At 41.2% G+C, this 18640-nt stretch overlaps 1 protein-coding gene across 2 annotated transcripts in view; it reads right to left on the bottom strand.

Moving 5' to 3' along the window:
* The window catches only part of TPST1 (tyrosylprotein sulfotransferase 1), a 144543-nt gene that overhangs the window by 81445 nt on the left and 44458 nt on the right, over window positions 1-18640 (bottom strand). For both annotated transcript variants that reach the window (XM_062180393.1, XM_062180392.1), the window contains exon 2: window positions 17646-18591. In XM_062180393.1, the coding sequence (XP_062036377.1) occupies window positions 17646-18490 (845 nt within the window). In that variant the 5' untranslated portion in view covers window positions 18491-18591. The remainder of the gene's footprint in view (window positions 1-17645; window positions 18592-18640) is intronic.

The raw sequence follows: 18640 nt of genomic DNA, 5'->3' as shown, positions 1-18640 counted from the left end.
TTCCAAAGTAACCACTGCTACTGAGGGAAGGCCTAGGGTCTGCGGCATTACAGGCAGGACTGTAAGTTCCCTTCTAGAGATGCTGCCTTTTGTATACTAATCTATTCAGGCCAGCTCTACTCCCAGGCCAGCCTGGTAACGACAGTCAACAGGATGTCTTCCCTAAAGAGGCTCACACTCTGTCCTCACATATACTACATTTCCACTATATTGCTAGAATTTGTGGTCAGTGATCTCAATATAAAGTTTGGTTCTTAAGTATTTTAAGAAAGTAAAAAAGGGGGTCCTGGACTGTGAACTTTTGTGACAGTCACATCTGTTCCCAGGCTTTGTTATTTCTAAATTTCCAGGTGACATCCTACCTGCCAGCCTTCTGTAACCTTGGGCTTGTATAAAAGTTAGAGTTCCTTGGCTCTAGAGATACAAAAGAGCTGTGTTTATTAGCAGCCGGAGACTAAGAGTACATCTTGGACTGACAGCATGGTGCAAAGTGACCATCTGGAACAAACGAGCCATACCTTGAGAGGTTCTAAGACTGATGGTTTCAAAAGAATTCCCAAGAATGACAACCCTGCTTGAGTCACTCTAAAAATTGACTGATCCACACACAGCAAAAGGTTGAGCAATCAGTAATCAAGCTGTGTAGACTATTCTTGTTCTCTGTTATCTCCTGATTGTAATACATTGTAACTCTTGATTCCTAATCATAGTTGTAATTGCCTCCGAAAAAAGAACTTATGAGAAGTTCAACCTGAGTAACTGCTGTATAAAAATAGATTCAAAAAGGTCATAAAAGAGCCATTCATGTCACATTCATGTGAAAGTACAGGTTTATAAGCCAAGGTGACACCTTGAGTCAAAATGACAAAGGTGATGCTCTCTGATCCTGAGGGGGTCTGAGTATCAAAGAGGAGAATGTGGGAGAGGCCTCCCTAAGGTCAGAAAGAAAAAAAGAAACTTACCCTGGAAATAGAAGCTGGTCATTACCTGCTTCAACTGCATCTATTATCTGCTTATATGTAAGCATTTCAGCTTCTGCTTGCTAAACAGTGCAACGGTATTAACCCTTCCCAGAGAGCTTACAGCTCAGCATGTGTGTGAAAGAAACATAATCAGTAATTATGTACCCATGTGCAGTATTCTATCAATTCCTATAGATGCCATGTAACATTAGAATAGCCAATCAAACGTATGCATGAGGCCATATAAGGGAGACAAAGAAGTTAAAAACATATGTAAGAAAATAATCCTCTTTGTTCAGGGTTCAGGTTTTTGATGCGAATCTAACTGGGCCTTATGCCGGCATAATAAAAGACTGCTTCCTGGCCTTGGTGTCTAGTCTCTGTTCATGAATCCAGCTATATCAATACAACTGCCATTTGGGGCCAGCTAAATTCACTCGAGTGGAGACTGCCCCGTGTACTGCAGGGTGTTTGGCAGTATCACTCTCTGTATCCATCAGGGGTCAGCAGCACACCTTACCCCCAGCTGACAACTAAATGGCATCAGATATTGTCAATCACCTCCAGTGGAGAACTAATGAGTTAAAATTATGTACATATATTTTTCAAAATTTTCCTTTCTCTTCTTTGGGATTCACTTACACATGTATGAGACAGTCTGAAATTATGCCACAGCTCACTAATGTTCTTTTCAATTAAATTAATTTTTTAAGGCTGGAGCTGCGGCTCACTAGGCTAATCTTCCGCCTGCGGCATGGGCACCCTGGGTTCTAGTACCGGTTGTTCCTCTTTCAGTCCAGCTCTCTGCTGTGGCCCGGGAAGGCAGTGGAGGATGGCCCAAGTGCTTGGACCCTGCACCCGCAAAGGAGACCAGGAGGAAGCACCTGGCTACTGGCTTTGGATCGGCACAGCACATCGACTGTAGCAGCCATTAGGGGAGTGAACCAACGGAAGGAAGACCTTTCATCTGTCTCTCTCTCACTGTCTATAACTCTCTCTCTCTCTCTCACTGTCTAACTCTGCCTCGCAAAAAAAAAATAATAATAATAATTTTTAAAAAGACTTTTTAAAAAAATATTTTATTTATTTATTTGAGAGGCAAGCTACAGAGAGAGGGAGACACAGAGGAGAAAGGTCTTCCATCTGCTGGTTCACTCTCCCAAATGGCCACAATGGCTGGAGCTGGGCCGATGTGAAGCCAGGAGCTACAGCTTCTTCCAGGTCTCCCCATGTGGGTGCAGGGAACTAAGGACTTGGGCGATCTTCTACTGCTTTCCCAGGACATGAACTGGCACCCATATAGGATGCTGGCACTGTGAGTGGCAGCTTTACCAGCTATGCCACAATTCTGGCCCCAAGACTTTGTGTTGTTTTTTTGTGTGTGTTGTGTGTGTGTGTGTTTTGACAGGCAGAGTTAGACAGTGAGAGAGAGAGACAGAGAGAAAAGTCTTCCTTCCGTTGGTTTACCCCCAAAATGGCCGCTACAGCCGGCGCACTGTGCTGATCCAAAGCCAGGAGCCAGGTGCTTCCTCCTGGTCTCCCATGCGGGTGCAGGGCCCAAGCACTTGGGCCATCCTCCAGTGCCTTCCCAGGCCACAGCAGAGAGCTGGACTGGAAAAGGAGCAACTGGGACAGAACCCGCACCCCAACTGGAACTAGAACCCGGGGTGCCCGCGCCACAGGCGGAGGATTAGCCTAGTGAGCCGCGGCACAGGCAAGACTTTTATGTGAAGTGGCAAAACCACCAAACATTAAGAAAGCTACAGAAACAAACAAAAAAGTATCAGTGTGATATCTTTATTGTTTTAAGATTTTTCTGCTTGATGCAGGTTTATAGAAATGCAAACAACCTTTGTTCGTTCCCACAGCTTTCTTAATGTTTAGTGGTTTTACATTTCTATAAACCTGCATCAAGCAGGAAATCTTAAAACAATAAAGATATCACACTAATACAACAAAAGGTACTTCAAATAAACTGATCAGAAAAGTGTAAGACTTGATGAAGAACATTATAAAACACCATGACAAGACTTTACAGAAGACCTAAATCAAAGGAAAGACACATAGTATTATGAAGAGGAAAGCTTAATATCATCAAGATAGCAATCCTTCTCAAAATTATAGATTCCATGTAAATTGAAGCATCATTTTCATGAAATCAGACATGTTCATTTTAAAATAAACGTGGAGGGCATGCAACAAGGGCAGAGAGATCCAATGTGTGAACAAGGCTCCCTGTTAATGTTGCTGGCTTGAAGATGGAGGCAGACATGGGGAAACCTAAAGAAGCAATAAATCTTGGCAGAGGATCTGAGCCTAGTTGCGAAGAGAAGCACCAGCCAAGACTTAGATTGCAACCCATTTAGATGCTGAGCAAAGATTCTAAACAGTGCGTTTTAGGCTTCTGACCTACCCCAGCAAGGAGATGATATATTTGGATTGCTGAAAGGTCCTACTGGGGCTGGCATTGTACTGCAGCAGATTAAGTCACCATTTGTAACGCCCACATCCCATTTTGGAATGTCATTTCAAGTCCTGGCTGTTCTACTTCCAATCCTGCTCCCTGTTAATACACCTAGGAACCTGGCAGTGGAAGATGGCCCCGGTACTGGAGTTCCTGGCTGCTGGCTTCAGCCTAGCCCAGACCTGGCTGTTGCAACTGTATGTGGAGTCAATCAGTGCCTGGAAGATCTCTCTCAGTCTCTGACTCTCTCTCTCATGCTCTGTCTTTCAAATAAATAATTTTTAAAAATACAGGACCAGGGTCAACTGAGGATTTAAGCCTAGATACAACCAGTCAGTCACCTGAGTTGACTATTTGACAAGTCTGAGTATAGGTTTTTGACTATTCTAGAGAGTGGCTATATTTATTGAGTCTAGAACTACCACTCTTGACTCAGATCTCTGACTTAAACAAGTCTAGTACTCTGTTAACGCTTTTATCTGAGACACCAAGATGGCAGAATAGGGAGGCAGTTTACTGCTCTAGTCTAGGGGAAGATAGTTCAAAAAAAAAAAAAAAAGTAATGTGGAGAGAGTACAATCTCAAGGAAGAGCTAGGGAGAAAACGGCAGAAGAAACACCATGCAAATTAGAGGGACACTGTGGATGTACGTGGACAATGTGGATATGTACAACTCAGGACCTCAGCAGCCAAGAGCCTCAGCACCAGCAGACTATAGCAACCCAAGCCACTGGCAATAAAGCTGCGGGAAGAGCAGTACAGCTTACGCCCTATGGGGGGACCTGCCAATCTAGAGAAAAAAGGGGGGGCACATTTTGCTCTCCCCGACCACCTAGCACTGGCATGCTGTAACTAGCCAGGAGGACGGGCACCATTTTGGACACAGGTAACAGCTGTGCCAGGTTGTGTCCACACGCCCAGCAACCAGCCAAGCAGAAATGCCTGAGTGAGGCTGTGAGAAATGACAGGGGCTGGGTGCTGGGACTCACACTATGGCTGCGTGTGAGGGCACTGGGTCTTTGAATAGTCACTATGGGCGGCTTTACACACCCGGGGCTCCCTGATTCCCTGGTGAGGGTCATTGCTGCAGGATCCATGCTCACACCAAGGACTACACAGATCCTTTGTGTGGCTCTTGTAGCAGCGCGAATGAATATTATACTCACTGCGGCTAGCAACCAGGCACTGGTCTCCTTGGAGGAGAGGAGGTGAGCATGAGACTATGCCAACAGAGCAGATTAATCCTCCTCTCTGATAAGAAAGAAGGAAGAAGGAAGAAGGAAGAAGGAAGAAGGAAGAAGAAGAAGAAGAAGAAGAAGAAGAAGAAGAAATTTACCATACCTAATTTGGGTGTCATCTTGGACATTCCCCTCACCCTAGAGCATAGAACAGGCCACCCCCAGCACTCTCCTCATGGAGACACTCCACTAATCCACAGAGGCATAGTCCCAAGATAAAAGCCATCACATGGAGAAAAAAGAAAACAAGTATCTCCACAAATGCCCAAAAATAAACGCAGCAACTCAAGAAACAAGAATAAGGAAGACAACATGACTCCTCCAAAGGAACACAACAACACTTCAATACTAGAATGTGAAAATGAAGAGATTGAAGAAATGCTGGAAATGGAATTTAAAAAATTGATTGTAGGATTACTTAAAAGTAATGAGAAGCAAATTCACAAATTAAAGAAATCCATACATGATATGAATGGACATTTTTTCCCCATGAAGTTGAAATTCTTAAAGAGAAATCAGAACAAATTATTGGAAATGAAGAATTCAACAGATAAAATAAAAATTGTTGTGAAAGGCCTTAACAACAGACTTGGAGAGGCAGAAGAAAGAATATCTGAATTAGAAGACAAATCCCTAGAAATTTTACAGTCAGACAAAAAAAATTTTTAAAAAGAAGAAATTAGAGGCCGGCGCCGCGGCTCACTAGGCTAATCCTCTGCCTTGCGGCGCAGGCACACCGGGTTCTAGTCCCGGTCGGGGCACCGGATTCTGTCCTGGTTGCCCCTCTTCCAGGCCAGCTCTCTGCTGTGGCCAGGGAGTGCAGTGGAGGATGGCCCAAGTGTTTGGGCCCTGCACCCCATGGGAGACCAGGATAAGCACCTGGCTCCTGCCATCGGATCTGCACGGTGCGCCGGCCACAGCGCACCAACTGCGGTGGCCGTTGGAGGGTGAACCAACGGCAAAGGAAGACCTTTCTCTCTGTCTCTCTCACTGTCCACTCTGCCTGTCAAAAAAAAGAAGAAGAAGAAGAAGAAATTAGAAAACTAAAAAACAGTGTTGGAGATTTATGGGATACTATCAAGCAACAAAACATATGGGTCTTAGGAGTTCCTGAAGGCGTGGAAAGAGAGAATGGATTAGAAAGCCTTTTTAGTGAAATAATTACAGAAAACTCCTCTAATTTGGAGAAACAAAGGGACGTCCAAGTATAGGAAGCACAAAGAACTCCTAATAGACATGACTAGAAAAGATCTTCACCACGACACATTGTAGTCAAATTCTCCACAGTGAAATATAAAGAAAGGATTCTAGGCCGGCGCCGCGGCTCACTAGGCTAATCCTCCGCCTTGCGGCGCCGGCACACCAGGTTCTAGTCCCGGTCGGGGCACCAATCCTGTCCCGGTTGCCCCTCTTCCAGGCCAGCTCTCTGCTGTGGCCAGGGAGTGCAGTGGAGGATGGCCCAAGTCCTTGGGCCCTGCACCCCATGGGAGACCAGGAGAAGCACCTGGCTCCTGCCATCGGATCAGCGCGGTGCGCCAGCCGCAGCGCGCCTACCGCGGCGGCCATTGGAGGGTGAATCAACGGCAAAAAGGAAGACCTTTCTCTCTGTCTCTCTCTCACTGTCCACTCTGCCTGTCAAAAAAAAAAAAAAAAAGAAAGGATTCTAAAATGTGCACAAGAGAAATGCCAGATTTCTTTCAGAGGATATCCAATGAGACTCACAGTGGACTTCTCATCAGAAACCCTACAGGATAGGAGAGAATGGTGAGGTATATTCCAAGTCTTAAGAGAAAAGAACTGTCAACCCAGAATACTGTACCCTGCAAAGCTCTCATTTATGAATGAAAGTGAAATAAAGACCTTCCATAACAAACAGAAATTGAAAGGATTTGTCACCACTCATCCAGTCTCACAAAAGCTGCTTAAGGAGGTGCTACACACAGAAACACAAAAATATGGTCATCACTATGAAAGAAAGTGAAGACAGAAAATCTTCCAGTAAAAGTACAAAGGAAATCCAAAGTAAACAATAGGAACATTTATGGGAAAATGGCAGGGAAATTGAACTTACTCTGGTTTTTCTTCTGTAGTTCCTTAGATTTCAGAATATCCTGTTACTGGGAATCTAGCTACGTATTAAGGAACCTGTTTTCGAATCTTTTTAAAAAGAAGACATGGATAATATTGAACCATCTTTTTCTTCCCCTTCTCTTACTACATACTATTTGTGTGATTACAGTATTAAGTCTTAGTTCATTGAGAAGAGTATATCATTTATTTTAAACGAGTTTTTCCCTGTCTTTGAAGCTCACTCCGTGTGTTGCTGCCACAAAAGAAAATACTTGGGTTTGCATTACTTGAATACTTGAAAACTGAAATTGATAAGATATATTATGTAATGAATTAGGTTTTTATTTCTGGATAAAATTAGAAATGAAGTAAAGATCTAAACTACTTAAAGGATGAAAATAATAATAGTGCTTATAAGCACTGTGAACCCTTTTGTGTTTCAAGCATCCAAATGTTTTCAGATTTTTCTCCTGAAATCCTGCTCTTCTTTGCTGTGCTTCATGCATTTACTCTTATTATGGATGTTGTGAAACAGCAGGGTTACAGTGCCATTATACCTGTGTTCATTTTGAATCCCATATATTTTCTAGTTAGGAAAAAAACAGTCTCAAAAGCACTTTTAGTGTCTTTTTGGTTTGTTTGTTTTGGTTAGTATTTTACCCACTAGCGGTATTTTAGATACCCTTATAATCATTTTAATAAGGTGCCTATAAAAATGTAAAACATTACATATTGTATTTGACCTAGTTAGTGAAGAGTAAGAAAAAACTAGCTTATTAAGACCATAGATGTTCTGTTGATTAAATTTCAAAATTTTTAATGAAGGAACTTTCAGAGACAGGTTAAGACCTGAGAGTATCCATTAAACTAGTTCCTGTGATGTGCAAAGGAACCCAGGAAGCAGTGGAGGACATGTGAGGGCATTTACCTGCCAAGGCTGTGGTTGTGGTGTACTCGTACTTAAATACAGGTAGTGACACACTGACATTTTTGTTGTCCAATACTCTGGAGTAGTGTCCTTCATTTATCTGTACTAAAATAACTATAAATTAATGGAATCTACAAAGAAAAAACCTTATGACTGTACTTTATTTGGGAGCCTCTGTACAGCTAGGTAAAGTTTCCATGATACAAAGTATCTGGATTTTAAAATTTACTATTGTAAGGTAGAAGACATGGCATTCATTATTCCATGTCCTTAAATGATAACTTGTTTTCAGAAGAAAAAATATGAAATGAGTAAAATAGCTTAAATCTGTATTTCTCAAATGTGAACCATACTAGCCTAATGCTGCTTTGTATTCACTTTAAGTGCTACAAATAGTCTCAGCACTGAACATGTATTGATACTCTTCAAATGAATGCAACCTTTGATGTAGGTATTTTGATATTGCCTCAGAAAGTATCTGAGTGTCTGTCAATGTGTTAATCTGTTTGGTAATGAAGATACTTCTTGTTCTTTTTTTGTTGCTGTCCATATTTTCATGTTCAAATTTAAATTTTTACATTTTTACTACTGTTAAGTACAATTTGTTCAGTGGTTAAAATGGGGTTGTTATTGAAGAAACTTAAAAACAGCCTCATTTATATAACTGCTTAAGTAAAAACTGCATTTTGTGTTCTATGTTCATACACTTATAATGATCTGTATTTCTATTTAAATATAAGTGATGATGTTTAGGCTTTGTTTCTGTTTAATAAAGCTTTTTACCACTGCTTAAATGAAGGAATGTATCTTTTTTAAGAGATTTATATTTTGTAAATAAAAACTAGTTGAAAACAACACTCTGGCCTCAGAATCAGCCCTTAAGGCATGTGGATCTGGCTGAAGAGCCCATGAGAGTATTGTAGGCATGGAAAGCCAAGATACCATGGAAAAGAAAAAAAGAAGAAGACCTAAATGGAAGATCTCTGTGAGTGAGATCCCAGTGGAAAGAACGGGGCCATCAAAGAAGGAGGTACCTTTCTCTGAAGGGAGGAGAGAACTTCCACTTTGACTATGACCCTATCGGAATAAGATCAAAGTCAGCGAATTCTAAAGGCTTCCATAGCCTTGGCAACTCATGACTAGAGCCTAGGGAGATTACTGACGCCATGAACAGGAGTGTCAAATTGTTAAGTCAGCAACAGGAGTCACTGTGTACTTACATCCCATGTGGGATCTGTCCTTAATGTGTTGTCTAATGTGCATTGATGCTATAACTAGTACTGAAACAGTATTTTTACACTTTGTGTTTCTGTGTGGGTACAAACTGATGAGATCTTTACTAATTATATACTGAATCAATCTTCTGTATATAAAGATAATTGGAAATAAAAAAAAAACCTGGTGTTAAATTGGAAATGGCATAGAAAATTAATTAATTTAAAAAAATATATTATGTAGGATCTCTGTCTTTAATGTGCTGTTCACTGTTATTTAATGTTATAACTAGTACTCCAACAGTATTTTTTTCACTTTGTGTTGCTATATGGGGGCAAACTGTTGAAATCTTTACCTAATATATACTAAACTGATCTTCTGTATATAAAGAGAATTGAAAATGAATCTTGATGTGAATGGAAGGGGAGAGGGAGTGGGAAAGGGGAGGGTTGCGGGTGGGAGGGAAGTTATGGGAGGGGGAAGCCATTGTAATCCATAAGCTGTACTTTGGAAATTTATATTCATTAAATAAAAGTTTAATAAATGAAAAAATGAAAAACAAGAAAAAAAACTAGTTGAAACAATAAAAAAATTTAATTTAAAAAAATAAATTAAAAATAAGATAAAATAAATGTGGAGCAGAATAAGCTAATAGCTAACCAAAGAGAGATCTCCCTGAAAGCATAATGCATATCTGAGACTTAACATAGCTAGTATTGTATGACACTAGGAGAAAGGAGACTGTTTCATAAATGCTTCTGGGAAGTTGGTCATATACACAGAAAACATTTGAAACTGGAACTGTACATCATATACAAAAAATAAATTTCAGCTTGATTAATAAATTCCAGATTAGTTAACATGAAAATTTTAGGAAAAAACACGGGAGATAACTTTCATGAGCACAGGGTAAGGAGGGATTTTCATTACAAAACACACATAAAAAAAATTAAACTGTAAAGGAAAAGATTTATAAATGTAACAACTTTAAAATTTATGTTACAAAAGGTATTTTCAAAAAGTTAAAAAAAAAGCTACTGAGGGAAATTATTTGGAATATATAAGATAAAGGTTATCAAAAAGAAAAAGATTAACTACCCATCAAAAAATGCAACAAAGTCGTGATTAGACATTTCACAACTGGTCAGTAAAAATATAAAATGCTCAAATCACTGTTAGAGAATTAAAAATGAAAATCATAATGAGGTCCAATCTTACTCTTACCTAATTAGAAAAACAAAAAAGCCAGGATGTGGCAAATATGGATCACCGGCAATTTTTATACTCTGATGACAGGAATATAAACTAGTGAAAACTCTTGGAAAAATGATTTGGCATTACCCATTGAAATAAAACATGCATACCCTCCATATGCCAGTAATTATATTCTGAAGTGTGTTTCTCAGAGAAATTCTTGAAGGATACATCTTTAAAAAAAAAAAAAGATTTATATATTTCTTTGAAAGGCAGAGTTAGAGAGCAAGAGTGTGTGAGAGAGAGAGAGAGCGCTTCCATCCTCTAGTTCACTCCCTAAATGGCCGCAACAGCTGGAGCTAAGCAAGGAACGTGGAGCTTCTTCTGGATCTTGGGACTTGGGCCATCTTCCACTGTTTTCCGAGGCCATACAGAGAGCTGGATCAGAGGTAGGACAGCTGGAACTCAAACCAGCGTCCATATGGAATGCTGGCACTGCAGGCAGTGGCTTTACCCACTGCCATACAGTGCTAGCCCCTGAAAGAGATATCTTAAAAAAAGTGCAAAGCCCCAAACTAAAAGCAATCCAAGTGTTCAACAGCAAAAATGTACAAATAAGCTATATTATACCAGAGAGTAGCATTGTGGCAGTAAAAGCAAATTGATGATAGTTATATACCTCAATACAGGTAAACATCAAAAGTTAATGGTAAGCCTAAAAAACTGACAAAAGACTAATCCTATTTATAAAGTTTACTAGCAGCCAGCGCCGCGGCTCAATAGGCTAATCCTCCACCTGTGGCACTGGCACACCGGGTTCTAGTGCCAGTCAGGGCGCCGGATTCTGTCCCGGTTGCCCCTCTTTCCCGGTTACCCTTTTCCAGGCCAGCTCTCTGCTATGGCCCGGGAGTGCAATGGAGGATGGCCCAAGTCCTTAGGCCCTGCACCCCATGGGAGACCAGGAGAAGCACCTGGCTCCTGCCTTTGGATCAGCGCGGTACGCCAGCTGCAGCGTGCTGGCTGCGGCAGCCATTGGAGGGTGAACCAATGGCAAAGAAAGACCTTTCTCTCTGTCTCTCTCTCTCTGCCTGTCAAAAAAAAAAAAAAAAAAAAAGTTTACCAGCAGGTAAACTAAACCAAAACAAAACAGGAAAACATGACAATAAAGGATCACAGATCATCACTAAGTAGTTCAAATATTGCTACTGTGGTGTGCTAAAATCCCCAATCTGACATGTCAGTTTCACTACTGGAGCTATTCAAGTGAAGTGCCCACTTTGTTTCACTGATTAGTAAACATTCCGTGAGGTTAAGACTACCTTCTGTTGCTTTCCCGGATGTATTAGCAGGGAAATGGGCACCCATATGTGATGCCAGCATGCCAGGCAGCATCTTATCCATGCTGTGCCACATAAGCAGCTCTCTTACATTATTTAACACAAAAATTTTTTACTTCAAAGGGATCTTCTAAGTTTTATACCTTGCTATTTTACTTAAGTGTTTATTATCCCATCCCCAACCAGCAAAATTCACATGTTGAAACCTAATCATCAGTGTGATGTATTAGGCGGGGTAGCCTTTGGGAGGGGCCTTATAGTAGTGCCCTCCTAAAGAGCCCTAAGAGAGACTATTTGCCCCTCCACCATGTAAGGACAAAAGAAGGTCCCACGAACCTTCCACCTTGATAAATGATCACACCTGATATCTGATGAGGTTTCTCAACCTCTGCCATCCTCCAGGTGAAATCTGATCACCCTGGTCTGTCTTCTGTTAAGTTTAGCCAGGTTCCCTTTTACCAGTGGTGTTTCATCTCTTCCATTCACTGGCCCCACCTTGCTGCAGAGCTGTAACTGTAAATCCCCACTTGCTCATAATGGATTCAATATTGAAGCCAATCTGTCTCCTGTTGCAGCAGTTCCTACACCTATCACAATGGGACTGAATGAAGACTGCCTTACTTTGCTTAAACAATTATCAACAAATAATTTTTTAGCAAAACTAAATTCCATGTGGAAAGAAAAAATAATATAACATACTAAATTTAGTATGTTCTTTTCTTCCTCAAAACTATGTCAATTTTCAAAGTTTTTTGTATATGATAATGCCAAAAAATTCATCTATTTAATCTTCCTTTGCTTTAGATCTGCTTTCTAGGTTTTTTTCTCTGTTTTATGGATTAGAAGCTGTAGGATATCAGTTATTACGTTCCATTTGTTCTCTTGTACTGTTACCTTTTATAGTCTAATTTGCCTGTGCTATAGTTGCTACATCTTCTTTCTGCTCTACCAGCAGACACCCACTTCTCTGAATCGTGGTTATGATTCCTGCACGTGCTCTGTTTAAGGGCACCACTGTATTATTCTGTTCTGGCTTTGCTCCTTTGGTCTAGCAAACTTGATGGTCTGCTCCCCTTTATTCTATAGTATCAAATGAGTTTAAGGGCAGAAACAACTGAGTACACTCCAGAACTTCCTACAAGATCCCTGATAGTGCTAAAATTCCACAATCTGTAATAAAAGGGTTAATTTAAATGTAAACAGCCTCAAACTTTACTTCCTGCTCAAAATATTTGAGCAACTAGGGCCTCCTATTTTTCTGTAACTGTAACTTACTAGGATGCAAGGGGTACTATCTTGACTGAAAATAACAGGAAGCCTCTAAACAAAGTACTGAAAGGTTAACTTTCAAATTTAACAAGATAAGGCAGTTTGTAGAACTGGGAAGGCCTTCCAGATAACTTCCCAAAGTTACTATCTTCAGCAACTTTTACATTCCTAGGCCATCTGGTGACATCTTCAAATCTTCAAGGCTAAATATTTTAAATACTGTACTGCTAAATAATATTAAAATAAGCATTAAGTTGCTTCTTTCAAACAACATTCCCAGAATAAAATTATTTACATAAAGGGAAAATTACACAGGATTATTGAGTCTGAGCTATAAATTCCTTATTGTAATGAATATGGAATATTTACAACTTGGTACTATTGGTATAATTTTGTATGTCTCTGATCTGTTACCCAGTCAGCAGTTTTTGAGAGCAAAGACTCAGTCTTAAAAGAGGAAGTATGGTCTAGGTTAGACTGGCCTCAACCAAAACAGCTCTGTTCTTATTTTACACTGGAATTCTGTTTAAAAGGAGTTCAAATGTTTTTATTTTAAAACACTTGCATCCTACTGGAAAGCTTAAAATCAAAACAACTGACAACACCAAATATTGCCAAAGATGTGAGGCTACTAGTACACATTCATTTACATGAATATAACACATGAACTACCACACAGGAATGATACACTTTGGAAAACTAGTGTTTATATGTAAACTATAAACTTTATTTACATATAAACTATATACAATGTGGCTGGTGATTACTCAAGTATGTATAAATGTAAAAATTCATCAAACTGCTCACTGAATTTGCATTTACTATATATGTTAAACTTTTAATTTTGAAAACATCTTAGAATAAGCATTGAAATGGCCTACAAATGCTTGTGCCATGTACAATTTTTGACAAAGCCAGTCTTACTAGGCCTCCATCCATACATTAAAATGCTAAGTCTCCTTTACTTCTAAAATTCATTAACATGAAATTTCTATGCGTTTCTTCCATCTATTTCCCTTAAACTGAGTAAGTATACACATAAAATGACTTCTTCCCAATTGGCATCAAAATTTAACTTAAGCATATCTCCTTAATTCCAACTTGGAGAGAAGAGGTCTAATAATCTTCTTTTATATTAATAAATAGAACTAACATTAGTGTCTCTGGGCCAACATATAAGTACAAAGAGTAAAATACTATCCTGGAATTCAGGTGTATCAAAAATCAGTTTTGTGGCCGGCACCGTGGCTCAACAGGCTAATCCTCCGCCTAGCGGCGCCGGCACACCAGGTTCTAGTCCCAGTCGGGGCACCGGATTCTGTCCCGGCTGCCCCTCTTCCAGGCCAGCTCTCTGCTATGGCCCGGGAGTGCAGTGGAGGATGGCCCAAGTGCTTGGGCCCTGCACCCCATGGGAGACCGGGAGAAGCACCTGGCTCCTGCCTTTGGAACAGCGCGGTGCGCCAGCCACAGCGCGCCGGCCGTGGCGGCCACTGGAGGGTGAACCAACGGCAAAAGGAAGACCTTTCTCTCTGTCTCTCTCTCACTGTCCACTCTGCCTGTCAAAATTTTTTTTGTGGGCCAGTGCCGTGGCGTAGTAGGTGAAGCTGCCGCCTGCGGTGCCAGCATCCCATATGGGTGCCGGTTCAAGACCCAGCTGCTCCATTTCCAATCCAGCTCTCTCTGCTAAAGCCTGGGAAAGCAGTAGAAGATGGTCCAGGTGCTTGGGTTCCTGCACCTGTGTGGAAGACCTGGAAAAAACTCCTGGCTCCTGGCTTCAGATTGGTGCAGCTCCAGCCATTGCAGCCATTTGGGGAGTGAGCCAGTGGATGGAAGATCTCTCTCTCTCTCTCTCTCTCTCTATATATATATACATATATATACACCTCTCTTTACCCCCACCTTTCAAATAAATAAATCTTTAAAAAAAATCAGTTATGGTTTATTATCCGGAAAGAACAAGCTGTGCTAACGGTAGCTATAGCTAATTATCTTTGAATCAATAAAGATAACCTAGTAGTAGGTATTGTAGCTCAGCAGGTTAGTATACCCACATCCACTTCTGATGTAGCTTCCTACTAATGCTTCCTGGAAGGCGGCAGAGAATGGCTCAAGTAATTAGGCCTCTGCTACCCATATCAGAGACCTAGAATGAGTTCAGGCTCCTGGCTTAAGCCTGACTTAGCCTTAGCTATTGTGGACATTCGGGGTGTGAATCAGATCGAAGATCTCTCTCTTTCTCCATCTTTCTTTGCTATTCTGTCTTTCAGATAGATGGAAATAATTTATAAGCAGTCAATAACTGAAAGCTAGGTATAGGTAGGCAGCTGTTCCTATGAGACGATCTATATTAATATTTACCATACAAGTTCCTCACATTGAGAAAAAATCAAGAAGGTATTCCTGGAACAACACTGTGGCACAGTGGGTTAACGCCCTGGCCTAAAGCACCGACATCCCATATGGGTGCCAGTTCGAGACCTGGATGCTCCACTTCTGATCCAGCTCTCTGCTATTGCCTGGGAAAGCAATAAAGGATGGCCCAAGTCCTTGGGCCCCTGCACCCACATGGGAGAACCAGAAGAAGCTCCTGGCTTCGGATCAGTGCAGCTCCGGCCATTGTGGCCAATTGGGGAATGAACCAGCAGACGGAAGACCTCTCTCTCTCTCTCTCTCTCTCTCTCTGCCTCTCCTCTCCCTGTGTAACTCTTTCAAATAAATAAATAAATCTTAAAAAAAAAAAAAGGTATTCCTTGGTGGAAGCAAGCAAAGCATACAAGGAAAGTAAGCAGATTTTTCCTTTTTACAAGGGGTATATATATATTACTTTGACAAATGGGAAAAGACAAAAAAAAATTTAGCTATAACCAACTCTTATTCATGAGATGGCATTATCTGGATTTAATAGTGTTTCCATTTTTATATCCTTATCCCAATATCTGAGTCATCAACTCAAGACTTCAGATCAAGTTGGGATACTCTAGCTATCACTTCATGAGAGAGTAAACCAAATGACAGGGATTAGGAAAATTCTAAAAATCAGTTTTACAAGTGTCTGAATATAAGGAACTCTTTATATGAATTAGGCTTCCAAATTCTTGAGAAAATCATTCCCTATGTGAAACACAAGATGACACAATCATCAGATGACAAAAGCACTAGTACATGTAGTAAAATGCCATGGAAAAAAGTACTAGCCCACAGAGACCAAGGCATGGATTCTGATTCTGACCTTACTATCTAAATTTGCGCCAAGAAAGGAGGGTGTTAGGCACAGTTGTTAAGCCACTATTTGCGACATCTACTTTCCATAATAGAGTGTCTGATTTCAATACCTTGCTGGGGGCAACAGTGATACCTGAAGTAACTGGGTCCCTGTCACCCACCCAGGAGACCTGGACTAAGCTCTCAGCTTCTGGGCCAGGCTATTGGGGGCATTTGAGGAGTTAACCAGTGAATAAGAGATCTCTACCTTGGATCCGAAATTGTGGTATAGCATGTAAAGCTGCTGTTTGCAATGCTGGCATCCTATACAGGCACCAATTACAGTCCTGGCTGCTGCACTTCCAATCCAGCTCCCTATTAATGGCCTGGAAAAAGCAGCAAAAGATGGTCCAAGTCCTTGAGTCCCTGCACCTATATGGGAAGCCTAGACAAAGCTCCGTGCTTCGGCCCGGCCCAGCCTCTGCCATTGCAGCCATCTGGTGAGTGAACCAGAAGATGGAAGAATGCTCTCTCTCTCTCTCATTGTCTCCCTTTCAAATAAATGAATCTTTCAAAAAAAAAGAGAGATCTCTGTCTCTCCACATCTCTGTATTTCAAATAAAAATAAAGCCAACTATCATTATTAACAAAATTATTAGAAATTGAGAATCACAAGCCACTAAAACTGAATGATGGGAGCCAGTGCTGTGGGATATTGGGCAGAACTGCTGCCTGCAGTGCCAGCATCCCATTTGGGTGCCAGTTTGAGTCCCAGCTGCTCCACTTCCAATCCAGCTCTCTGATATGGTCTGGGAAATCAGTGGAAGATGGCCCAAGTGCTTTGACCCCTGCACCCACATGGGAAACCTAGAAGAAGCTCCAGGCTCCTGGTTTCAGATTGGTCCAGCTCTGGCCATTGCAGCCATTTGGGGAGTGAACCAGCAGATGAGAGACCTCTCTCTCTCTCTCTCTGTCTGTCTGCCTCTCCTTCTCTCTGTGTAACTCTGCCTTTCAAATAAATAAATAAATAAATAAATCTTTTTTAAAAAAAACAAACTAGGCTGGCGCCGTGGCTTAACAGGCTAAACCTCCGCCTTGTGGCGCCAGCACACCAGGTTCTAGTCCCGGTTGGGGCACCGGATTCTATCCCGGTTGCCCCTCTTCCAGTCCAGCTCTATGCTGTGGCCTGGGAAGGCAGTGGAGGATGGCCCAAGTCCTTGGGCCCTGCACCCGCATGGGAGACCAGGAGAAGCACCTGGCTCCTGGCTTTGGATCAGCGCGATGCACCGGCCGCAGCAGCCATTGGAGAGTGAACCAACGGCAAAAAGGAAGACCTTTCTCTCTCTCTCTCTCTCTCACTATCCACTCTGCCTGTCCAAAAAAAAAAAAAAAAAACAAAAAACAACAACAAAAAAAACCTGAATGATGAATGTTAAGGCCTGGGATAAGTGAAAAAGATCTTTCACTGTTTCACTGTATATAAATTGGGTTTGCACCCATCAAACATATAAAAAAGACCACAATAAATAAACAAATAAGCAAATTAAATAAAGGAAAAGGTCTATAATGAATTGGTAGAGAACTAATAAAAACAAAATCTCATTATTGAAGCTGTATCTGTTCTGGACAGAGCCTTTGCAGGTCATATATGTATACTTACGTGTACACACACACACATTCAATTATGTGTGCACAAACACAAACCCATATATACACACACATATCTTTATTAGCAGAATAGAGAGTTAAAGGAAAAAAGCTACTTACTTTGACAGTGACACTCCCCCAGCTTTCCCAATCATCTCTTCATGGTGCAATACGGAATGGTTCCATGGAATATGAAGGAATTTTAAGAGTGTTCTCATCCACCGTTCAGGATGTAAGACGAGTTGTTCATAATGTACTAACATACATTTTTTATAACCAACTTCCATACACTGGTTATACATGGTCTCTATGGCACGATTCCACTTGGTCAAACAGTCCCTGTAGCTGTTCAGGTCAAATCCAGCTATAGTAACTTTTCGAGAAATCATTGAATGTACTGATGCTCGGCCATCTCGGACCATAAGGAGAAATTTGGCATTGGGGAATAACCTAGCAAGGTAAGTTAAGGATTTCAGGGCAAAAGGATCTTTGTTACATAAATAAGGGGCTGGCTCCCCATGCTTCACAATGATTTCTAGTAAGAAGGCTTGCATGGCAGAATCCAGCACTTCATCAGTGACACCAGCCTCATCTAAGCGGATCTTCTCTTTACTCGACCGTGACCACATCTGTTTCAGGGCCAGGATTCGAGGAATAACCCTGGTTTCCTCTCCACAGCGAATGTCAGGGTGTGCATCTAGCATGGCCCTCATGAGTGTAGTGCCACTCCGTGGCACACCTCCAATAAATATTAAAGGCATATCTTTGTGATAGGCAAAGGTTCTGTTGGCTTTCGCATCCAGGCTGGTTCGCACAGTGGTCTTTGTGCTCTCCAATTTGACTGGCTGGCTACGTTCCTCTATTCGGTGATGGCATTCCATGGCATGCTGGCCCAAGTAAAACACTGTCACAGAACTAATAACCAGACATGCCAATAGTAAGTTCTGTTTCAGTTTGCCAACCATCTTGATGTGGCTCTCTTGTGATTAAACAGATATTTTGCTCAAAGTGATTTTCAGAAAATGTTCAAGCCATGGAGATTCTACTTCAGAAAGATGATCAACATCTAGTAGGAAAAGAAAAGAGTGATTCTGTCATCACATTAAGATGGTTTA

Source organism: Lepus europaeus, chromosome 21, assembly GCF_033115175.1.
Source record: "Lepus europaeus isolate LE1 chromosome 21, mLepTim1.pri, whole genome shotgun sequence".
Classification (NCBI taxonomy): domain Eukaryota; kingdom Metazoa; phylum Chordata; class Mammalia; order Lagomorpha; family Leporidae; genus Lepus; species Lepus europaeus.
Note: the sequence above shows the minus strand (reverse complement) of the source record. Positions and strands in the feature narration are given on the sequence as shown.